The 22,229-nt window shown below is 63.6% G+C and overlaps 3 protein-coding genes across 12 annotated transcripts; 1 reads left to right on the top strand and 2 right to left on the bottom strand.

The window, feature by feature from the left end:
• Positions 1 to 4,292: 4,292 nt before the first annotated feature.
• LCN10 (lipocalin 10) lies at positions 4,293 to 6,861 on the bottom strand. Its single transcript, XM_069579785.1, has 6 exons — positions 6,750 to 6,861; positions 6,014 to 6,153; positions 5,636 to 5,706; positions 5,215 to 5,322; positions 4,887 to 4,985; positions 4,293 to 4,624 (listed from the first exon to the last, which is right to left on the bottom strand). Exons 1-6 carry the CDS (start codon positions 6,858 to 6,860, stop codon positions 4,596 to 4,598), a joined length of 558 nt encoding a protein of 185 aa, XP_069435886.1. The 5' UTR covers position 6,861; the 3' UTR covers positions 4,293 to 4,595.
• Positions 6,862 to 7,645: 784 nt separating this feature from the next.
• Positions 7,646 to 15,714, bottom strand: LCN6 (lipocalin 6). 10 transcript variants are annotated; one of them, XM_069579779.1, is made up of 8 exons: positions 13,727 to 14,188; positions 13,283 to 13,445; positions 12,685 to 12,824; positions 9,174 to 9,244; positions 8,585 to 8,695; positions 8,273 to 8,374; positions 8,038 to 8,063; positions 7,646 to 7,785 (listed from the first exon to the last, which is right to left on the bottom strand). In XM_069579779.1, exons 1-8 carry the CDS (start codon positions 14,113 to 14,115, stop codon positions 7,783 to 7,785), a joined length of 1,005 nt encoding a protein of 334 aa, XP_069435880.1. In that variant the 5' UTR covers positions 14,116 to 14,188; the 3' UTR covers positions 7,646 to 7,782. The 10 variants fall into 10 exon arrangements, with proteins under 10 accessions (XP_069435880.1, XP_069435882.1, XP_069435884.1 ...); XM_069579781.1 differs by adding an exon at positions 15,626 to 15,714 and having other exon boundaries at positions 7,646 to 8,063; positions 8,273 to 8,695; positions 13,879 to 13,978; XM_069579783.1 differs by lacking the exon at positions 13,283 to 13,445 and having other exon boundaries at positions 13,879 to 14,188.
• A 4,074-nt stretch (positions 15,715 to 19,788) lies between these two features.
• On the top strand, positions 19,789 to 21,958 carry LCN15 (lipocalin 15). Its single transcript, XM_069579581.1, has 6 exons — positions 19,789 to 19,884; positions 20,268 to 20,407; positions 20,482 to 20,552; positions 20,713 to 20,823; positions 21,482 to 21,583; positions 21,924 to 21,958. The coding sequence occupies exons 1-6, from the start codon at positions 19,789 to 19,791 to the stop codon at positions 21,956 to 21,958; spliced, it is 555 nt and encodes a 184-aa protein (XP_069435682.1).
• Positions 21,959 to 22,229: the final 271 nt, after the last annotated feature.

Here is a 22,229-nt window from a genome sequence, read left to right as displayed (position 1 = left end):
CAAAACCCAGTGCTCTGTCCCTGGTGTGACGCTGAGGACAAGAGGGTCAGCCCGGAGACCACGCACATATTGACTAGAAGGACTTTATTTTGTACATCTCATCTTTAATCCATCTGGAATTTCCTTTTCAAATAACAGAAATGCTATTTCAAGTTTAAAAAAGAAAACAAAAATCAACTACTCCCCTCTTAAAAATGTGGCCGACACAAAAAGCGACCTTGTATGAGTCCATTCATAGGAAGCGTCCAGAACAGTAAAGACCAGTTGTGACCTCTGGGCAGAAAGCACCAGAAGTTGTCAGGGGCTGGGGGAGCGGCCGGGAACCAGGCGCTCTGGGTTGGGGTCTCCTCTGCGGACTGAAGGCTGCATATAATCGGGAATGGACTTGACGCTCATCCGCGGCTCAGTTTAAGTGATGCAAGGTGATATTTTATTAGTTTTAATTTAGAGCCTAAAATATAAACCACTATTAATGTGAGGGAATACAATTTTTTTTCTAAAGTGGGGGAAGGGAAGGAAAGTTCTGGGGCCAGGGAGCAGGTAGACGGTGTGGGTGGAGCCACCACTGAGGGTGGTTCCAGAGCCCATGAGGGGCCAGCCCTGAGGGTGGTTCTCCCTGCGGGGGTGGCGCGTCCCAGCCACTCAGACCCCAAGACTCCGACCATCCGTCCAGACCCGGGGCTGCCCTCCCCCTCCTCCCAGATGCTCTCCTCGCCAGCTCTCTCCGGCCACCCCAGCTCCCGCCTCACCTGCCCTCTGGCCGAAATCTCTTCCTCCTCCGATTCTCTGACATACCCCCATCCCTACTCACTGTTCGGAGTGTGCAGGGCTGGCCGCACCTCTGACCCCAGCTCACTGCTCCGAGTGTGCAGGGCTGGCCGCCCCTGTCTTTCTGGTCACGGCACCGGTGTCCCGTGGAGCCTTGTAGACCCCCAGGGCTCCCGGCCCACCCCCAGGACCCTGACTCAGCTCCCTGGAGCGCGTGCTCTTCTCTCACGTGGACTTGCTCACCTGCTCTCGTCCACCTGCCCCTCCAGGCCACGAGCTCCTGCAGGGCAGGAGCCATCTGTCATGTCAGCACCACCCCCAGGCCCGACATGGCCCCTGTTCTTCGTGCTGGGGAGGCAGTAGCTGAACCATCAACAGAGGGTCTCAGAGCCCCCTCCCGCCTCTGAGCAGCTGACACTGTGGGCCTGGAGGCTAACAATAAAAGGTGCCTGTTGAGTCAGAGGCAGGGGGACGCCCAGAATGACCCTGCGCTATTCTCCACGGAGCAGAGTGGGCACTGACCGCCCCCTCGTGGTTATCTCCAGCACTGCAGCCCCAGTCAGGAAAAGCAGAGACCAAATCCCTTGTTTGGGGTCCAGGTTCCCCGATCGCTCAACGGGTAAAGAATCCGCTTGCGATGCAGGACACACACTGGGAAGATCCCCTAGAGAAGGGAAAAGGCAGCACCCACAATGCTCTTACCCGAAAAGCCCCGTGGACAGAGGAGGCTGGCGGGGCATGACGGCAACTCAGCAAGGCAGTGGTTCCACCAGGGCCCACCCCCGAAGGAGCAGAGCCTGCCCGCTCCTGGGCGAGAGGGACCCCAGCACCTCCCTCGCCGCCTCCCCCCTCCACTGTCCCCATGCCCAGGTCACTCCGGAGGCCTCCTCACCCCAACCAGGGGTCCAAATGAGGACCCCCGGAGGCCAGCAAGGAGGGTCTTGTCACTGGTCCCCGATGGGTGGTCCAGTTCCTGCCCTCTTCTGCCCCGCCCAGGCCCCCAGTCCCCCACGTCCCCAGGCTGCCCCCTGCTCAGAAGGACCTCAGGGAGCAGAAAGCTTTTTCCAAGGACTCGGAGCACAGTGGGTCACGGATGGGGGAGCAAGGCCAACAGACTCTCCTGCAATCTTATGGGGCCTCTGGGACCACCCCGTCTAAGCACCCCCTCTACACTGGAGTAAGCTGGGGCCTCCTCTCCTGTAGCCCCTCCACGCTGGGGAGGAGCCTCATCCTAGTTCCCGGTGCCCAGAGTGGTGGACACAGGACCCCAGACCCTGTCTTCCCCAGGCCTCTCTAGGGATGGCCCAGGGGCCACCCTGGCGACCCCCTTCCCATGCTATGGGCCGGGCATGTTGCTGGGGGTCACTATCTCTGTCCCCAACCTCCTCCTCACCCCTCTCCCCTGCCCTCATGTGCACACCCCTCTGACCCCCAGCAGGACAGTCAGTGAGTGTGAGCGTGTGTGTGCAAGCGCGCACCTGCGCCCTCTAGGGGACGCCCAGAGGAATCGGCCCCATGGGAGGGGTGCGCAGGGGTCCTCCAGGACCTGAGGCGCTCTCATCCCAGAGGAAACCCCCGGGGAGGGGTGAGGCCGGCTGGGGGAGGGGTGAGGCTGGCTGGGGATCAAATCTAGGAGGACGCTGTTAAAATGCAAGGAGCAGAACCCAATCCCGGCGCCATGGTGAGACCCAGCCTCAGGGTGCAGAGCAGACCAAGATCCTGCAACGCTGTTGTTGGTCCGGGAAGCACTAAGGCTCCAGGGAGGCCTTCAAGGTTCACATAAGGGCCCCTCGGATGTTTGAGGCTGCTGCTAAGTCGCTTCAGTCATGTCCGACTCTGTGCGACCCCAGAGACGGCAGCCCACCAGGCTCCCCTGTCCCTGGGAGTCTCCAGGCAAGAACACTGGAGTGGGTTGCCATTTCCTTCTCCAATGCATGAAAGTGTAAGTGAAAGTGAAGTCGCTTAGTTGTGTCTGACTCAGGGACCCCATGGACTGCAGCCCACCAGGCTCCTCCGTCCATGGGATTTTCCAGGCAACAGTACTGGAGTGGGTGCCATTGCCGACCGAGCGCTCCCAGATTCTAACCATCAAACCTGGAGAAAGACAGGTTTCCTGAGGAACCATGGGTGGGGCCCTGGGCACCTGGGGTACGCTGGAGGCAAACACATGGAAAACCCTCCAAGCCTCGCAAGCGCCTCGCGGCTGAGCCTGGCGCAGGGCAGCCTTGGGCCGACCCTCCAGGCTGGAGATGGGCTGAGGGCTGTGCCCACCTGGCACATGTCCCCACGCCTCCGTCAGAGGTGGCCGAGCACGTGAAAAAGAAGCGTCTTCGAGGACAAGGCGTGGAGCCTCAGAACCAACGCTCCGGGGACCCCCACCCCCAGAGGGGCTACCCTTCCTCCTTCCAGGACGGGCGCACCCAGGCGGCCCCCTCTCTCTGTCCCCCAGGGAGGCCGAGTGCTGGGCCAGGAGGTGCGTGGAGTAGAGGAGGCCTGGAGGGCTCAAGCCACGCGGGCGTGACGGGAGCCCCGGGGCAGAGAGGCAGGCGGAGGGAAGCCCCCCAACATGAGTTGTTGCGGTGGAGAGTGGGGCCAGGCGGCGACTCAGAGGGCAGAGGCGAGGAACTCCGGGCGGGTCTGCGCCTTCAGAGGGCTCCTGTTCGCTCCCCACCCCGTGTGCCCTCGTGGCGGCCGCGAGACAGGCGCCCTGTGGTTAGCCCAGCGGCTGGAGGGCAAGGGCCCCCGAGCCCATCTCGCGCTCCCTGGAGCCGGCAGAGCACACCCAGCCGAGTTCCACCTCTCGGCCTGCCTGCACCCCCCAGTCTCGAGCTGAGCCCTAGGCGCAGTCACTAAACACATTTGTGGGGGGAGTTCCCTAGCAGTCCAGCGGGTAGGACTCGGGTGCTTTCACTGCCCTGGCCTTGGGTCCAATCCCTGGTCAGGGAACTAAGATCCTGCAAGTTGAGGAGCAGCCTAATAACGATAAAGAGAAATGCGCGTGTGTGGTTGTTACACAGCAGCAGCTGACCGATTCTGTCCTGCTTCTCTCTGTAGGCGGCCTGACTCGTCCACGCCAGCAACCCCACCCCTAAATAGCCCTGTCACTCTAACGGCCATCCCCCACCCTGACCTCTGCCCTGGATCCCATCTCTCCCAGGACACCAGCAGCCCCGTCCACCTCCTCCCCTTCCGAGCGGCCCTGCACCCGCCCTCCCTGCCATCTCCGCTGCTCTGGGGGTTTTCAGGCTGTTTCCTCTTCCGGGACGGCCCTCCCTGATCCAGCGCCACCATAACCTTCCCAGCTCAAACGTCACATCCTCCAAGAAACTCTCCGTGACCCCTCCTCCCCGACCTGCCACGGTTTGCACTTGGCACCTCTGGACACAGTCCTCAGGGTCCACGACTGAACCCGGGCGACCGTGTTGGCGTCTGCCTCTTTGCCTCAGGCTCTCTCCCCAGCTTCCTGGGAAGTGTTGGATGTCGAGGAACATGGAGGGCGGTGGCGGGGGAAGCACACGGCTGTCACACTGGGCTGGCCCCGTCTATTTCCTGCAGATGAGGGCGGGCAGCAGCTGCCTGCCTCGCCATCCAAAGGACCCAGCCCTGGGCCCCCCCCCCAGTCAACATGCACCCCACCCCCACCCGGGAGACCCTAAAGGACCCTGCTGGGCCCACGCCCACCCAAGCTCCACACCATCAGTGGCCTGGGGTCTCCAGACCCGTCTCAACAAGCAGCAGGGTGTGCAGCCTACAATCTGGAACTCGCTCCCGGGGTCTGGGAGGACCACAAGCCGAGCCTCACGGGGAGGAGCAGGTGGGTGGCCAGCTCACGGCAGGATGGTGTGCGCACAGGAGGCTGCAGGGGAAGGAGAGCCCACGTCTACCGGGCACACATGGCAGTTCCCCTGGGGCCTCGGGCCCTGGCCCCCAGCCGCCCCTCAGGGACCCGGCCCCGGCTACTGGTCTTCTCGGGGGGCCCTGGGGAGACAGGAGGGCACGTGCACGCGGCCGTGACTTTCTTTAAAGGTGCCCCTGTCACCCTCTGTCCCTCCGTCCCGCACAGGGCCAGCTCCCCGGCGGCTCAGGGTGGCCCCGGGGCAGTGCCGCCCACACCTCACCGTCTTTCGGGAGCACGGCCACACGGCTGGCGAGCCCCAGGGCCTCACATGCGTTGATGAACTTTCTTATGCTCAGGAAGCTGCACGTGGGCTGTCTGCCTGCAGTGGGTGAGGGCGGGTGTGGACCAGAGCTGCAGCGTCAGAGCCCCCGGTCGAGGGGTGCCCTGGCCCCTGGCACCACCCCTCACCAGAACGCCCCCGGGCTCCGGGTCAGGGAACCGCAGCCGCTGGTGGGTGACGGGAAGCGTCAGCCGGGAGTGGGGGTCCCCAGACAGGCTCGGGAGGGGGGCCACCCTGCAGGGCCCGAGGGCTGCGGCCCCTGACTCACTGAACAGCAGCAAGGTCCTGGTGGTCCGGCCGGCCCGGCCCAGGCGCAGGTAGACCACGCTGGCGCTGTAGTCGGGGACCATCACGCGGAAGCCCTCCACGCCCCTCACTGGAAGGGAGGAAGGGCAGAGTCCCCCGCTCGCCCCTGAACACTGCGGTCCTTCCAGAGGTCCCCAGGCCCCTACCACCCGCGCCGAGGGGCTATCCGGAAGGGCAGCAAAGCCCCCCACCCCCAGGCCCAGGCTCCTGGGCACACGCCGGCTGAGCCAACTCTGGGCAACCGTGGGCTGACCCCACCGGCGCATGCTCTCTGGGGAGGACTGCTGGGGGCCGTGCAGTCAGGGGTCCCGTCCAGGGTCCTGGGGGCTCAGGCAGCCCTAGACGGCCCTCCCTCAGCCCGCCATGGCCCAGTGGGTACGCACAGGTGTTCCTGAACACCGGCTTCTTCCTGTCTTTCCGCAGGATTAGCGAGTGTGTTTGGCACCCCTGGGACCTGGGTGGGGGGAGCGGGCTGTGAGCTGGGGACCTGGGAGAACTCTCCAGGCTCTGCCATCCTGGGACATTCCAGCTGGGACCCGGGCCGGTCCCACCGCTCAGGGGAAATGCTCCAACACCCCTGCCCCCAGCCCCCCATGGGCTGTGGGGCCTTCTCAAAAAAGCAGCCACTTGAGTTTGACAGCAGGAAGTGATGGGGGTTTGGGGACAGTCCTTGTAGGATTTCCAGACTGACCCTGGGTCTGGTCCCCCCACTGGCCCCCTCCCCTCCCCGGGCTCAGGGCCCCCCACCCTGGCCCACGCACCGGTGCAAGGCGAGCAGCACCTTCAGCTGGCCCACCTCCTGAACCTGCAGTATGCACGCGCCCAGCTTCCTCTGGCCTCGGTGCGGCAGCATCCCCTGGGCGTCGGAGGCGACGGCAAGCACGTACCAGAAGCCTGAGAACTGGAGAGGGAGCAAGGCCACGCTGGTCCCGCCCAGCCCAGGCCTCCAAGGGCCCCAGGGCCAATGAGCCCCGCCCGCAGCCCAGCCCGTGTCCAGGACCGGCCTGGGTGCCCCGCGGCCTCCCAGGCCGTGGAGGCGGACGCCCAGCTGGTCTGGGACCTGAGGCGGCGCAGCGCAGGGGCCAGGGCGCAGGGTCAGAGCGTCCGGCCCACAGGGACCTCGGGGCCTTCTCCTCCAGCTGGCCCCCATCCCACCGGCTCCCCCGCGTCTGCTCGGCCTGTGCCCGGGGCTGCCCCCACCAGGACCTTCCGCCTGCTGGGGTCTCATTATTCCAGGGCTCGCCTGCTCACCCCACCTCCCCTCCACCCACGGGCGCCTGCAGGTGACTCGGCAGTACCCATCCCAGAGCTCTGGGCTTGTGGCCCACGGTCAGCAGTTGAGTTTTGAAGCCGCAGCCTGTCCCCAGAAGAGGTCCTCAGGACCAGCAGACCAGTGCCCAAGCCCCCCACCAGCCCGTCCCGGGCTTCAGGGGCTCTCTGCCTGCTGCCCTCACCCACCCCGGCCCTGGCGCCCGGTGACGGCTCCACGAGGCTCACCTTGAGCCAGTTGAGGTTGTGGGACTCTTGGGGGAGCTGCTCCTGCGCCCGGGGGCCCCCACCCAGCCCCAGCAGCAGGGCCAGCAGGGCCGGCCGCCAGCCCAGCCCCATCCTCACCACCTCAGCTGCCTGCCTGGACGGTGCACTTAAATGCCCAACCTGCCAACCCGCCGTGGGCGTCAGCCAACCGCAGCCATGAGCCGGCCTCTGGGGCCCACGGGGAGGGGTCTTGGGCCCTCCCCCCGCAGGCAGGGCCAGCCCTGCCCTTGGCCCTCGGAGCCAGCCTGGGACACCCCAGAAGACAGAGGCCTCGATCCCGAGGTCGCCTCCTGGGCCTCGGGTCACCGAGTGTCCCCTGGAGCCATGGTACCTGGCAGGGAGGTTGTTGGTGCTCTTGTCCCAACCCCACCCCCACCCCCGGGGGGACAGAGGCTGGACGGGGCAGAGTCACTCCACGGGGCGTGCACACAGGAAGTGGGGCCTCTGAGGGCGGGGCTCGGGCCATGCCGGTGCTGACACTGGGGCCGCCTGCGTGGTGCCTTCGGCAGGTCCTGACATGTGTGCACGTGTGTGTGCGTGTTTGTGTGTGCTCACATATGTCTGTGTGTGTGTACACCCAATACCAGCAGAGTGAGAGGTGACCCCCGCCCCCCGGCGGCCCCTGCCCCTGCCAGGACTTCAGGACGCAGGAAGACAGACTCAGGCTCTCTGGTGTCCCTACCCCCATCCCCCGCCCTACCCCAGGGCCCCAGGAAAAGCCAAGCTCTCATGCCCTGGGCGCCCCAGCCCAGCGCCCTGCCCACACATCACCCAGACCACAGGGTCTAGCTCCAGCTCGGGAGGACGGGCCTCCTGTTGGCCCAGGGACCTGCTTGGACACACGAGAGACCCCGGGAGAGTTTGTGGAACTGCTTTATTTGAATCCACAGCAAGAGCCCCTGGGAGCAGGCGGCCACCCACCCAGCCCCTGGGCAGCTGGGTGAGGAGGGCAGCATCTGGCCAGCCTCCTCCGGGCCCCTGGGGGCTGCAGCGTTCACTGGAAACCAAGAGGAACACGGGTACCCTGGACTCGCCCGCAGAGACATCGGCTACCCGGGGCCCCCAGCCCTGCCCACGGTGGAGCCTCTGGACAAGAGGGGCCCGGGGCACCCTGGACTCGCCCGCAGAGACATCGGCTCCCCGGGGCCCCCAGTCCTGCCCACGGTAGAGCCTCCGGACGAGAGGGGCCTGAGACACCCAGGCACCTCCTGCCACACAGAGGGGAGGGGTGCTCGGGGAGGCTGCTTACCGGGAAGACCTTGCGTGCACAGGTGACTGGGGAGGAAAGGGGCCACAGTGAGGATGGCTGGCCCCTCGCCCACTGGCACCCGGGGCTCCACACACCGCCTGCCCCATCCACCCGCAGGTGACGCTGGGCATGGAGCAGGCGACCCCTTGAAGCCCCTCTGAGCTCAACCTGACTCCCCAAGGCCAGGAAGATCCTCAAGCCGGCAAACAGCCCCCCAGCATCTGGCGGCACTCACAGTCCCTCTGGAGCTCGGCCTGCTGCTGCGACAGGAAGCCCAGGCTCCGGCTCCACTTGGCGAAGCGGCCCAGGGCCTCCTGACTGGCCAGGGCCGTCCGGCCTGCGGGGGAGGCGGGAGAGCCGGGCGGAGGTGGGGGCGAGGAGGGGCCCACCCCCAGAACCCGACAGGCCCAGGACTCCCTGCCCTCTGAGCCCGGGTGGGTCCGGAGCAGGGAGGGGCTGTGCGTGGGGAGGGGGCGCCCTGGAGGCAGGCGCAGGGCCAGGGCCGGGGATGAGGCTGGTGGGAGGGGGCGCAGCCCCGTGCACTCACTGTACAGCTCCACGGTGCTGAAGGCCTCCTCCTGGGCCTCCAGCTGCGTGAACACTATGGCGTAGTCCCTGAAGTTGGTGCCCAGCACCCGGTACTCCAGCACGCCCAGGGCTGGAGAAAGGTGCGCCCGGGGGATGGGGGTGCGTCAGGCCCCAGGGGACCAAGAGCCCCCAGGCTCGGTCCTCTCGGCCCCCCGCCCCCACCCAGCCCCAGCACACAGGCTCTCCAGGTGGTCGGGGGATGGCAGGTGAGCCCCAGCTCTTCCCGGGTCACCCTCCTCAGATCCGGTCCCCATGGGGGCAGAGGACACCCCCATCCGCGCCCACCTCCCCAGACACCATAGCTGGAAGGTCGGGGTCCCGCTGAGCAACTGGCCGAGCACCTCCCAATTCCCAGACAAGCGCCCCTCGAGCTGGGGTGGAGCTGCCCATCCCTGTCGCAAGGGGCTGACCCCGCACACAGGGGCCTGGGGACACAGCTGGTGTGGAAGGCCCAAGGCCACTGGGGGCAGAAGGCAGCCGGACGGCGGTCAGGGGACTGGAGGGGTCCCCACGCTGCCCGGAAGGACTGCGGCGGCCGTCGTCCTTACAGGGATTCCCGAAGACCCATCCGGAATTTTGTCTCCGCAGCTCCACAGCCTGCAGGTGGCATCTCTCCAGCCTGGAGCACAGAGGGATCCGTCGTCACCCAGGCCCAGGGGCAGAACCGCCCGGACCCGGCCAGCGCGGCTGCAGGGGGCTGCCCCTCGGGGGCCTCAGTTACCCAGAAACCCTGCTGTCAGCCGCAGGTGGCCCGTCGGGGCAGCAGGCTGGCTGGGGACCTGCAGAATCGGCTGCTCCCTCCCGAGGGGCCTGCTCTGTCAGATCCACATGGAGAAAACTTGGGAGCACCGCTGAGGGCGTGAAAGGTGCCTGAGACAAACGGGGTCTGCAGTTTGGGGCAAAGCGGCTCCATGTCTGAAGAGGCCAGTGTCCCTAAGCCGTCAACCCGCAAAATGAGCAGCAAGACGAGCTCACAGCCAAGTTCCCTGCAAGACCCAGGAGTCACGAGGAAAAGCCCAAAAGGAGCCTCACCAGCAAGAACCAGCCGATCCCTAACAATACGTACCGCGGAGCCGCGAGAGGGAAAGCAGCCAGACTCACTGGCGCAGAGGCGGCCTGATCGAAGGAGCAGAGCAGAGAGTCCAGAAATGAAGCAAAGTGCCCAGGAGGTTAGCGCGTCACGAAGCGAGCATCTCCGGCCAGTGGAGGAAGAGGGACCCTGGGCGACGGTACAGGGCAGCTGGGCATCCATCAACGGTCACACCTCGCAGGTCCCCAGGGCGTAGCCCCGAGCAGCTCAGAGATCAGAGGCCTCTCAGCTCCAGGGAGGTGGAAAGACCTCCTCACAACTACATCACAAGACCCAGAGGCCTTAAAAAGAAGCCGGAGTCACATCTACACAAACACAGAAAGAACTCTTCCTACCAAAAACTGCTCGAAGGTGTGAGAATAACAGACTGGGAAATAAATTTGCAACGAACCTTATCACAGACAGTAGCCAAAATCACCAATACCTAAGCGTTCTTGCATGTCAATAAAAACCTACCCAGGGAAAAAGATGCAAAAGATATGAACAGACCCTGGGCTGCGGAGGAGCCCCAGAAGGACAGGCCCCGAGATGCCCCCTCCCTTGCGATCAGAGGAGGCAGTAAAAACAACCGTGGGGCCATCGGTCACCCGTCAGACGGCCACCCAGTCTCACAGCAGCTCGGGGCACCCGCCTCGTGTGACTTGGGAAAAGGGCAGACGCACTTCAGCTCCAGGGGTTTGTTCCTCCCAGGCCAGGGCACCAACGTCCACACCCCTAGGTGTGTTTCCAGGTGCGAAAGACTAGAGACGGTTGTCTGCCCGTCAGCAGAGCCCTAGAAGGCAGCCCAGGGGAGTATTACTCAACTGTGAAAAAAGTTTCTCAGAAAAAGTCACATAGAGTCAGCAGATGACCCAATAATCCTGCAATCTGGGTGTGTCTCCAAAAGAAAACAGGGTCTCAAAAAGATATTTGCACGCCCGTGTCTACAAGGCCCCAAAGCTGGAAGCGATCCAGACACCCATCAACGGGTGAAAGGGAGCTGGATGTGATCCACCCCTGCGGTGGAATATTACTCAGCCTTCAAGAAGGAAATCCCAACACAGGCCGAAACATGGGTGAACCTGGAGAATGCCGTGTTCTGTGAGATAAACCAGACACAAGACAGATGCAGGGACCTGCCCACCCCATCCCACCTCAGTGGTAAAGAGTCTGCCTGCCAAAGCCGGAGACCAGGGCTCAGTCCCTGGCCTGAGGGATCCCACGTGCTGCAGAGCCCGTGTTCCAGCACAGGAGAGAGGCCTGTGCAACTGAGAGCGGCCGCCGCCCCACACGCCCAGAGAAAGCCGGCACAGCACCAGAGACCCAGCAGGGCCAGAGTGAGCATAAGGACACCAACAACATTTTTCCTTTGAAAAAAGACTGATGCAGGATCCACTCATGTGAGGCCCTAGAGGAACCAAACCCGCAGAGACGGAAGCAGACGGTGCAGCCAGGGGCTGCGGGAGCGGACGGGGAGTGGGTGTCTGGTGGGGACGGGGGTCAGTCTGAGAAGGTGAGAAAGTTCCGGAGATGGCGGTGAGGCTTGCACAAGGCGGGCGTGTTTGATGCCCTTGAACTCTGCACTCAAAACGGTTACGATGGTGAATTTCACGTTAGGGTTATCTTTCCAGCTTTTAAAACTTTAAGAAAGGCAAAAGAGAATAAAATCTTCAATGTTTCAAAAGCGGGCAGAGAACCCCGGGGGCTGACACCCAACTGTGGCCTGCCTGAATGCTTAAGAGACTTGCACGTCCCTGAACATCTCCGAGGGGCCATCACAGATCAAAACCAGGGGCTGCCTGTCGGGAGGGGAGGAAAGACCCCTGCTGTCCACTTCCCTGTTTCTTTATTTTTTGGCTGCACGGCACAGTTTGAGGGCTCTTAGTTCCCTGGCCAGGGATCACACTGGCGCCCTTGGCAGTGAGAGCACAGCGTCCTCACCCTTGGACCCCCAGGGAACTGCCAGGGGACTCTGACCTTCGAACCAGGTAAGTGTGTTTCCTATTTGAAGACCAAAACGTGAAACTCACCTTAAATCACAAAACGAAGCGCCCTCTTGCCCGTCCTTGGGCCCAGCTGTCAGGGTGCGCCCTGCAGCCAGGCCTGGGCCCCGCCCCTTCCGCCCAGTGTGGCCCAGGTCCTCAGACACACACGCCTCCACGCAGCAGGCAGCAAGGCCGCTGACCGACGGCACCCACAAGCAGACGCCAGAAAGGGCTGGGAGGCCCCTGCCCCTGCAAGCTCCCTCGTCCCCTCACCATCCACGGCCGTCCCACGGGGCCTGGCCTTCCGGATGCCAACCTTCCGTGTTTGGATGGCTTTTTGCCAGCCTTGTTAGGACTCTCTGAGCCACGTGGCTTTGGGGCTACAGCCCACGACGCGTGTGAGCCTGTGTTCACCCAGCACAGCGGGGCCCCCGCCCCAAGCCCCATGCCCTCTGTCCTGGCTTGTCCACGGCCAGGCCACCCCCACTGGGAGGCAGCTGCAGAAGGCTCGGCTGCGGGAAGGAGCAGGGCAGATGGCCTCCTCTCGGGACGGGGCTGTCGGCCGCTCAGGCTGCGTGATGACACCAGGGCCGGGGTGGTGCCCACCAGCCATCTTGAGCGACAGGCGGGGACTTGGACACTTCAGTGATGCGGGTCCTCGGGGCTTCGTGGTCTCTGGGCTCTCCCAGGGACCCCTGGACCATGTGGGCTCAAATGCACAGACCCACCTTGAGCAGCCGCTCAGGAGGGCCTTGAGCAAAGAAGCGGCCTCTCCTGCTGACCGGAGCTGCTGCCAAGCTGCCAGAGGGCTGGGGCGGAGGGGGCGGCCAGAGGCTGTGCCGGCCTCGCTGGAGAAGGCATGAGTCCCACCCAGGGTGCCCCCCGGCCGGAGCCCAGGACGCAGACCTCGGAGACCCGGCAGAGGGTGGAGCTCACAGCAGAGCCTGGTGCAGAGGGAGGGGAGGGCGGGCCAGCCACCCAGCCGTGCCCCCCGGCCCCACCCACCTGTGCCGGGAAGCCCGCATCTTCAGGGTGTTCTGGGACGTCAGCATCACCTCGACCCCCTCGACGCTCCTCGTGGCCCTCTCCAGCGCGAAGTCCTTCCCCCCCGAGGCCACGGCGAGGACGTACCAGGACCCCATGAGCTGAGGGAGGGGATGCAGGTGAGGGGGCCGTCCCTCCAGCCCCAGCCCAGCCTCCTGCAGCCCCTGTGGACGGTCCGGGGGACCCGGGGGGAGCCCGGAGACCACAAAGGCCAGAGGACTCATGTGGCCCCAGGCCCGCGCCAGCGCGGGGGAGCCGCCACCTGCTGAGGGTCCAGCCTCCCCAGCCACACGGCCCGGGCGCTGGGCACTGAGACCACAGCCAGCAGGGCGGCCAGCAGCGCTGCGTGCATCCTCGCGAGGTCCACACGCCAGCAACCTGCCCGGGCCCGGGCTGAGCAGCCCTTCCTCCTCTGGACGCCCGTTTATATGGCTCTGAACACAGTGCTGTGGGCGGCTGCTCATGGCCAGGCTCCCTCCTGCCCCTCTCCTCATCCTCCAGCCGCGCCGGGGAGCAAGGAGGGGCTGGACCGTGTGCGGGGCCCCTGCCACATGGACACCTTCGTGCCAGCCCGGCTTCTCCAGTGCCCTCCACTTGGAAGCTTCCAGAATGAGCATCCTGCCCTCAGCTGCACCATCCCCTCCCTTCCAGGGAGCCAACGCTCTGTCGCTCGGTCTAGGAGGGTCCGAGGCCCCGCTCTTGAACCCAGGCCAAGGTCACTTCTGAGAAGAGAGGCAAGAACAAACAGTTCCTCCAGAAGCTGCGGTTTGGGGCATCTTTTGTTTTAGGCATTAAAAATACAAAAAGGTCCCCCCCTCGCCATTCTTTGAAAGCTCCCACATGCTCCTGGCCCACCCCCCTTCCTGCCCGACTGGCCCTTGTCTCCTGCCCCACCACAGCCAGCACCCAACTGGAACGCCCTGTGCCATCCGCCGCCCACCCGCCATCCGGACCTGCCCACTCTCTGGGCAGCCTCACTGTGACGCCTCCCACCTCTGCTCACCGTGAGCCTGGCCGGGCCCCCAAGGCCACATGAGAGCTTTCCCTGGACCCGGGCTGCCCACTCAGGGTCACTGGAAACCAACCCTGCCTGGGAGCAGAGGTCAGAGGGTTTGGCAGGATCTGTCTGAGGCCCCAAAACCCAAGCGGAAGTACCTGGGAGGACGCCCTCCCGGGGAAGGGGGCCCTGCAAACCGCAGCTCCCAGCCTCCTCTGCTGTCTGGCTTCCAGGGTGCTGTGGACACGGGACAGGCAGCTTGGAAAGTGATGAAAGATAAAGCTGTCTGTCCTGCGGGCCTTCGCAGGAAGGACCTCAGATAAGCCGCTGCCCCACCCCTGCCTCGGAGAAGGCAATGGCACCCCACTCCAGTCCTCTTGCCTGGAAAATCCCATGGACGGAGGAGCCTGGCAGGCTGCAGTCCATGGGGTCGCTAAGAGTTGGACACAACTGAGCGACTTCACTTTCACTTTTCACTTTCATGTATTGGAGAAGGAAATGGCAACCCACTCCAGTGTTCTTGCCTGGAGAATCCCAGGGATGGGGGAGCCTGGTGGGCTGCCATCTATGGGGTCACACAGAGTCGGACACGACTGAAGCGACTTAGCAGCAGCAGCCACCCCTGCCTGGAGACAGCATGCGCCCTACAGGAAAGGGGGCCAAAGAGGGCCCATCACACACAGGCCTGCAGCGAAGCGTCGCCCTGCCCCCAGGCCTGGAGGACCCCGGGGCCCGGTTCTCCGGCACAAACAGCCCAGCATGGGCAGAGGTGGCTCCCCATGGCTCCACAGAGGGGGCCCGGGGGCACTGGATGGGAAAGTGGGCAGGGGCTGAAGGACCCCAGCCCAGGAAGCCGAGCCAGAGTTCCTCCCAGCGCTCTTTACCAGCAGGCTGGATGGATGGGGTGGACGCCAGCCCAGGAGGGGCCCTCAGGGCAGGAGCGGCACGTAGGGCGCTGGCCACAGGCAGCCGTTGGCAGCGGGGCCCAGCTGGGATTTCCCCCGCCGCCCTGTGCCTCTCTGCCAGCCCCCTCCCCCGCTCCACCCTCGACCCCCCACTCTGCTCCCCAGGAGCAGGCAGCCTGCTGTGCAGGCTGGTGGACACTAGGGGGCAACCCTGGGCGCTGAGCCTGGAGGAAGCGGATGGGGATGGTGGCCACTCAGAGCTTAGTGCCTCCCGCATGGCCTCCGACCCAGTGCCGCCCTGGACCTTCCTGCTGGCTCCTGCTCAGCAGCCTCTGGGAGCCCTGAAACCCTCCCTGTCCCCCCCCAGCTCTCTTTGTCCGGGCAGCTGTCACCCCCCCGGCTGGGCTGTGTCCACTTCCGTGTGCCAGCCCATGGCCGGATGTTGGCTTCCTGGCATGACTCGCTGCCCCCCTGGGCATTTCTCCCCAAAGTGAGACCCCGTGCGCATCCAGCAGTACCCCCCCAGCTCAGCACCTGGTAACCACTAATCTTTCCGTCTCTGTGGACTTGCTGTTACGCACGTCCCACAGGGGGCTCCTACACGACGCGGCCTTCGGGGTCTGGCCTCTCACCCAGCACCCTGTCCTCAAGGCTCATCGTGTCCTTATAAGGACAATCTTCCGATGTGTGGATAGACCACATATGTTTATCCATTTGTTGGTGGCAGTTTTGAAGCTTGGCAACCCTTCAACAGAATCCACAAGTGCTGACTCACTTCCGTCATGCCCGACTCTGTGCGACCCCGCAGACTGTAGCCCACCAGGCTCCTCTGTCCATGGGGATTCTCCAGGCAGGAATACTGGAGTGGATTGCAGTGCCCTCCTCCCAGGGATCTTCCAGACGCAGGGATCAAACCTGTGTCTTTTACGTCTCCTCACCGGCAGGCGTCTTCTTTACCGCTGGGGCCACCTGGGAACCCCAGCCCTTTAGCAGACCTCACCTCAGTGGAAGGCAGCTTTCCTTCTAGGGGACCCCTCCCCAGCTCAGTGAACCGCAGGCCCCATCTAAGCTCTTCCACCAGCATTGCGAGCAGCGTCTCTTTGCTACCACTCTGTGGCCACTTCTGGGACTGCATTTTCTTGGGTCCAGGGCCTCGCCAGCTCTGGTCTGCCCACCGTCCACCAAGGCACCTCTCCTGCCGGTGCCCCCGTCCTTGTCCTGAGCCGCCACAAACCCCCTCTGCACACAGCAGAGCGTGCGCTAGCCTCCTCCAGGGTGCTGAGGCCTGCAGGACGCGATGGAGGCCCTGGCCCCCACTGAGCCGCTGCTGTCTGGGCCTGCGGTGCCAGGCACTCAGGGCCACCTCAGGCTGGATGTGGCCACACAGACCCTGCCCACAGGCAAATGCATGCTGTGAGGTTTCCAGCTGGCAGACCTAGGGGTCACAGCGACTTGGGCCTGACCCTCGTTCACTCACAAGGGTCAGTGGGCAGCGTCCACCGCCAGGCCCCGCGCTCCAGGCTTGGGAAACAGAGGCCGACGGGCGGCCTGCAGGCTGGTGTAGTTCCTGTCGTCTCGGGGTTCACAGGAGAGCACAGAACAAATAAACACAGGAGAGGACTGGGATGGCACCAAGGCCCCAGGACACAGACGGGCTGGGTTTGAGGAAGGCTGCTTACTAGGCAGAGGGTGAGAATTAACCCAAGTAGCGGGGACTCTGGTGAGGGGCTGGACGGGACCAGAGGGCCCCTGGGCCGGAGGGTGTGAGCAAGAGGCCCCGGGCAGGGGGGAGGCAGGCTGGGCTGACTGCTGCGGAGCTGGGCGGCACTGGGCTGGGCTGGGCGCCGGTTTGGGCTGGGCACCGGTTTGCACTTGGGAGCCTGCACTCGGGGCGGGTTTGTGCTTTGCACCACAGTGACTCAGGAGCGTCTCAAGCAGGGACGCATCAGACTGATGCTCTACAAGGTTTGCTCAGGCTGCTGTGTGGAGAGTGAACTTCGGAGATGAGGGGGCCGGGGAGGCAGGAGGTGAGCGGGCACCGAGAACTCGTGACAGAGTCTCCAGACCCCGGCAGGGAACATGCTGGTGGCGGGAGCGTTCCCCGTGGCCTTGGAAGCTGCCCCACACCTGAGGCTCAAGGGTGTCCATGGGGGGTCTGCAGACCGCAGTGACCTGTCCCTTGATCCCTGCTTGCTCTCACCCCACAGTTCTGTGGTGAGAGTTTGGACCTCTGCCTGCCACACTCGGATCTCACCTGGGGGCTTCGGACACATTGTCTCCCTGCCCCTCAGCCCAAGAGCTGGCATCTGGGAGCAGAGTTCCTACAGCCTACCTGCCTACCTATCTACACTCGGCTCATTCCAGGCACTCAGTTCAGTTCAGTTCAGGCGCTCAGTCGTGTCCGACTCTTTGCGACCCCATGAATCGCAGCATGCCAGGCCTCCCTGTCCATCACCATCTCCCGGAGTTCACTCAGACTCACATCCATCGAGTCGGTGATGCCATCCAGCCATCTCATCCTCGGTTGTCCCCTTCTCCTCCTGCCCCCCAATCCCTCCCAGCACCAGAGTCTTTTCCAATGAGTCACCTCCTCGCATGAGGTGGCCAAAGTACTGGAGCTTCAGCTTTAGCATCATTCCTTCCAAAGAAATCCCAGGGCTGATCTCCTTCAGAATGGACTGGTTGGATCTCCTTGCAGTCCAGGGTACTCTCAAGAGTCTTCTTCAACAACATGGTTCAAAAGCATCAATTCTTTGGTGCTCAGCTTTCTTCACAGTCCAACTCTCACATCCATACATGACCACAGGAAAAACCATAGCCTTGACTAGCGGGACCTTAGTCGGCAAAGTAATGTCTCTGTTTTTGAATATGCTGTCTAGGTTGGTCATAACTTTTCTTCCAAGGAGTAAGCATCTTTTAATTTCATGGCTGCAGTCACCATCTGCAGTGATTTTGGAGCCCCCAAAATAAAGTCTGACACTGTTTCCACTGTTTCCCCATCTATTTCCCATGAAGTGATGGGACCAGATGCCATGATCTTCGTTTTCTGAATGTTGAGCTTTAAGCCAACTTTTTCGCTCTCCTCTTTCACTTTCATCAAGAGGCTTTTTAGTTCCTCTTCACTTTCTGCCATGAGGGTGGTGTCATCTGTATATCTGAGGTTATTGATATTTCTCCCGGCAATCTTGATTCCGGCTTGTGTTTCTTCCAGTCCAGCGTTTCTCATGATGCACTCTGCATATTGGAAACAGTGGCTGACTGTATGAGTGTGAATCCATGCTGCGGTCTACACTGGCTGAGTGTGAATCCATGCTGCCGTCTACACTGGCTGAGTGTGATTACATGCTGTGGTCTATGGTTAGAAGTTTATTTACTTGGCTGCGCCGGGTCTTACTTGTGGCGTACAGGACCTTTAGTTGCGGCATGTGGGAGCTGGTTCCCTGACCAGGATCGAACCTGGACCCCTGGGTTGGGAACACGGAGTCTTAGCCACTCGACCCCCAGGGAAGTCTCTAGTTTACACTTTTTAAAAGTTGAGGTATAGTTTACACGCTATGGAATTCACCCTCTTTGGTTCTGTAAGTGTAGACCAACGCACCACAGCCCGTCACCCAAGCGTCTCCGCCAGCCCCTTCATCGTCAGCCAGGCCCGTCTGTCCCTGAGGATTCCCGCGTTCTGCAGCCACAGTCTGTACCCCTCCAGACCGGCTTCTGTCACTCAGCATGGGGCATCTGGGCTTTGCCCTGGGTCAGTGTGCCTGGAGAGGTCTCATGCCCAGAGCGTTGTGCGTCCTGCCCCCTGAACAGCATTTGGTTGTTTCCGTTTTTTAGGGCTTGTCAGTAAGATCTCGTGACCAGCCACTAGCAGGTTTTGGCTAAAGTGTGTCTCATTTTTCTTGGGTAAGTATCTAGCCTTGTGACTGTCGCACTGCGTGGTATTTGCCTGTCTCCCTTCATAGGATCTGCCGAGCCGTCCCCAGGGTGCCGCGCTCTCGGTTCCCCACCCTGGCGGTGACCACCCAGTGTCTCTGGTCTGGAAGCAGAGCGGCAGGCCTGCCGGTCTGCGGTGGCGTCTCCTTGCAGTGAACGAATGCCCGTGAGCCTCTCTGCGTGGCTTTACTTGCTGATTTGGAATCTTTTCAAATATTTTGCCGGTTTTTCTTACTTTTATTCTTTTGAGTCTTGACAATTCTCTATAGATTCAGGATTTAAGTCCTTTATCAGATAGATGATTTGTAAATATTTGCACAGGAAGGCTTTCACTGCCTTCATCCCAGGTCTCTGGGATCTGGTTGAGAGCTGGCGCCTCCTGAACCCAGTGGAGGCGGTGAGCCGGAGCCCTCGGCCCTGACCCCCCGCTCCTCCCACCCCACTGGCCAATGAGGGTCCTTCTCCGACCCTAAACGCACTTCTACTGGGAGCGCAGTGCTGGCCTTCCCTGGGGACGCCTGCCTCTGAAGGACTCCGGGCGCCCCAGGCCACGTGCTGCTCCTCAAATGGTGCCCCTGGGGTCCCCTGAGAGGACAGAAGAGGCCACCTGGAGAGAGGCCTGGCCAGCCTGCGGCACCTCCCCGGCGACACTGCGGTCCGCACGCTTATGCAACCAGTGATAAGATGGCCGTGACCCCATAATCCACCCCAGGTGATGGCCCAGCCCCGCCCTCCACACAGGCTTGCTGGAGGCCCAGCCAGGGGTCTGGAGGCAGGGCTGCTCGGGCCTCTGACGTCACCTCTGTCCCCCTGAGACGAGGTCCCCAGGCCTGGCTGATGTGACTCCGCTCCTGTGCAGGGAGGTGAGGAGGTGAGGACTCTGGGGGACCTGGGCCCCAAAGGGGAGCCTCCTGGCTGGAGCACCCTGACCGTGGGTGCTTCCCAGTGGCATCCTCACGGGCCCCGGGCTCCAGCCGCGGTGCCCACAGGTGGGCAAGGCCCAAGTCAAGTGAGAGCCCTCTGGAGCCCTCCCGGAAATGACCCCTGGAGCCAGTGGGGACACTCGGGCGACCGTGCCAAACAATGAACAAAGAGGGGCTGGCGTTTCGGGAGCCCAGACGCCATCCCCTGTCCAGGCGGCTCGCTGGCCCTGCCCCACTGCGGGCCGGGCTATAAAGCTGCCCACAAAGGGGGGCAGTGGACCAGTGCTGGGGCCAGGGGGCACGGACGGGGATGGGGGCCACGCTGCTGAGCTGCGTCCTGCTGCTGCTCTGGCCACCCTCGGCTCGGGCTGACGTCCTGGTGCAGCCAGATTTTGATGCCAACAAGGTACGGCAGGCCCCCGTGCTGTGCCACGTCGGGGGGCGGGGGGGGGGGGTCCGGGCTGAGCTGCCCCTGGAAACAGGAGTGACCATGTCCTAGTGGAGCCTGCCGCCTCCGTGGGACGCTTGCTTGGTGTCCTGGGCGAGCACACCCTTTAGAGTCCCTTCCGTTCAACCCTGAAACAACGCTGTTTGTGGGTAGTTACTGACCCACTTCACAACTCGGAGAACAGAGGCTCCCAGTGGCCAGGAGCCCTGCCCCAGGTGAGTGGCAGCACAGGGGCTCGGACACTTCGGAGACCCCCGGCCGAGTGGCTTCAAAGCTACCGGCCTTGTGGCCGAGGCCCGAGTGCCAGGAGCCTCTGCCCCGGCCACTGAGCCATCTTGCAGTTCTCAGGCCTCTGGTACGTCGTCTCCATGGTGTCTGACTGCACCGTCTTCTTGAGCAAGAAGGACCACCTGCTGATGTCCACCAGGGACATCAAGGCCTCGGCGGGGGGCAACCTCAGCGTCCACATGGAGTTCCCCAGGTGAGCGCGCGCGGGGTGAGGGCGCGCGGGGCCGGGTGGGCGGGGCCGAGAGTGAGCCGGCCGTGCACCCCCAGGGCGGACGGCTGCCACCAAGCGGATGCGGAGTACCTGAGAGTGGGTGCCCAGGGGCACTTCCGAGTCCCAGGTAGGTGACCCCCACCCCCTTCTTTATGGGGGACCCTCCCCCATGGCCCTCCCCTACCCTCGCGGGGCCCGCCCCCGCCCCTGCCTGGGCCCCGCCCCCTTTCCCGTGTGGGTGGATGCTCGGCCCTGCCGTTGTCCAGAGCCGGCCGTCTCCTCTGCAGCCTCGGGCTACCTGGACGTGCGCGTGGTGGACACGGACTACAGCTCCTTCGCGGTGGTCTACATCTACAAGGAGCTGGAGGGCGCGCTCAGCACCATGGTGCAGCTCTACAGTGAGGGTCCCCGCACCCCCACCCCCGCCCCCACCCGCTGGAGCACCCCTTCAGGCCCTGCCCACCCATTCACACACTCCCAAGTCTGGACCAGGTCCAGGTGGGGGCTGGCAGAACCCCCCAGGGCTGCCAGTGGGTACGGCTGAACTGAAGGGCCTCTGAAGGCTGGGCACTCAGGCTAAAGCTCAGGCCTGTCTCTGGCTGGAGACCCCGCCTCCCCTGCTTGGCCTGCGGCCTGACACCCTGAGCAGGGGCTGCAGTACTATTCTGCTTTAATTTCTCGTGGGCTTGGCAGAGTGAACCAGGAGAGTTGCCAAGGGGAGAGGCCGGGGTGAGGGCGGGAGGCTGGCTTTGGGAGCTGCAGGTAAAGGAGTCTGAAGGGGTGGGGCTCCAGGACTCAGGGTCTGGCACCCCAAGCCCCCAGGTGCCCTGTGTGAATTGGGAAAGGCCGCCCCTCTGGGCAGCGTCCAGTCCCCACTGGCCCCTCAGCCAGGCAGGCCTTTCATCGGTGCACAACCTGCCCAACCTCAGGTGGCAGACCTACCGTCACCCTTTAGGAAAGGGCAGTGAGGTCAGGGGTGCCCATCTGCCCATCTCTCTCACCTCTGTGACCCACAGGGGTTCACAGGGGTTGACAGGGGCCCCTGCTCTGCCCCAGGCCGGACCCGAGAAGCAAGTCCCCAGGCCCTGGAGGCCTTCCAGGACTTCTACCCGACGGTGGGGCTGCCAGTGGACATGGTGGCCATGCTCCCCAAGTCAGGTACCCCTGCGAGCTCCGCCCTGCCAAAGCCCAGCCCCCGCCAAAGCCCCGCCCCTGACAAAGCCCCGCCCTGCCAAAACCCCGCCCCTGTAAGAGCCCTGCCCTGACAAAGCCCCGCCCCGCAAAAGCCCCGCCCCTAACAGAGCCCCGCCCTGCCAAAGGCCCGCTCCACCCCCATTCCGGAGTCCTGGGAGGTGCCGGCAGGAGGTAGCCCTGTCTTCCAAGAGTGCAGCCGCCCCCCCGCCCCCCCCCCCGGGTCCCTTGGCACGGGGAGGGGCTGCAGGAGGCAGGGGACAGTCCCAGCCAGCCCAGCCTCTCGGGACCCTCTGTCTTTTTACAGATGTGTGCTCCCAGGGGGACAGGCACGCACCCTGAGGGCTCCGGAGACCCAGTTTGGCCCTTCCCAGGTAGGGGCCAGGGTAGCACCTCCCTCCCGCTCTCCGGGCCCGTGTGCCTGCACCTCTGCCCTCTCCCCTGCTGAGGTCTGCACGTGCAGACCCCCCAGCATCCCTGGTTCTCCCGGGATACGCACTCCTGTGCCTGCAGCTCCGCTTACACATCGCCTCTCCCAGGGGAGCCTCTCCTGATTACCTAGGGCTGCCGAAACAAACTGCCACAACCTGGGCAGCTTAAAACAACAGGAAGT

This window comes from Ovis canadensis, chromosome 3, assembly GCF_042477335.2.
Source record: "Ovis canadensis isolate MfBH-ARS-UI-01 breed Bighorn chromosome 3, ARS-UI_OviCan_v2, whole genome shotgun sequence".
Classification (NCBI taxonomy): Eukaryota; Metazoa; Chordata; class Mammalia; order Artiodactyla; family Bovidae; genus Ovis; species Ovis canadensis.
The sequence above is the reverse complement of the archived record's forward strand: the minus strand, read 5'-3'. Positions and strand labels throughout refer to the sequence as shown.

What these genes read in the sequence shown, in the direction of transcription:
- LCN10 (XM_069579785.1), bottom strand. Translation starts at nt 6,860, where the DNA reads ATGGGGCTGGGCTGGCGGCCGGCCCTGCTGGCCCTGCTGCTGGGGCTG. An exon ending in GTGCTGCTCGCCTTGCACCG is followed by an intron (nt 5,707 to 6,013) that starts GTGCGTGGGCCA and finishes CCCCCCACCCAG; the next exon opens with GTCCCAGGGGTGCCAAACAC. An exon ending in CAGGACCTTGCTGCTGTTCA is followed by an intron (nt 4,986 to 5,214) that starts GTGAGTCAGGGG and finishes CACCCACTGCAG; the next exon opens with GCAGACAGCCCACGTGCAGC.
- LCN6 (XM_069579775.1), bottom strand. Translation starts at nt 13,340, where the DNA reads ATGCTCATTCTGGAAGCTTCCAAGTGGAGGGCACTGGAGAAGCCGGGC. An exon ending in ATGCGGGCTTCCCGGCACAG is followed by an intron (nt 9,245 to 12,684) that starts GTGGGTGGGGCC and finishes TCTGTGCTCCAG; the next exon opens with GCTGGAGAGATGCCACCTGC. An exon ending in GGCCGAGCTCCAGAGGGACT is followed by an intron (nt 8,064 to 8,272) that starts GTGAGTGCCGCC and finishes TTTCCTCCCCAG; the next exon opens with TCACCTGTGCACGCAAGGTC.
- LCN15 (XM_069579581.1), top strand. Translation starts at nt 19,789, where the DNA reads ATGGGGGCCACGCTGCTGAGCTGCGTCCTGCTGCTGCTCTGGCCACCC. An exon ending in GGGGCACTTCCGAGTCCCAG is followed by an intron (nt 20,553 to 20,712) that starts GTAGGTGACCCC and finishes TCTCCTCTGCAG; the next exon opens with CCTCGGGCTACCTGGACGTG. An exon ending in CACCATGGTGCAGCTCTACA is followed by an intron (nt 20,824 to 21,481) that starts GTGAGGGTCCCC and finishes GCTCTGCCCCAG; the next exon opens with GCCGGACCCGAGAAGCAAGT.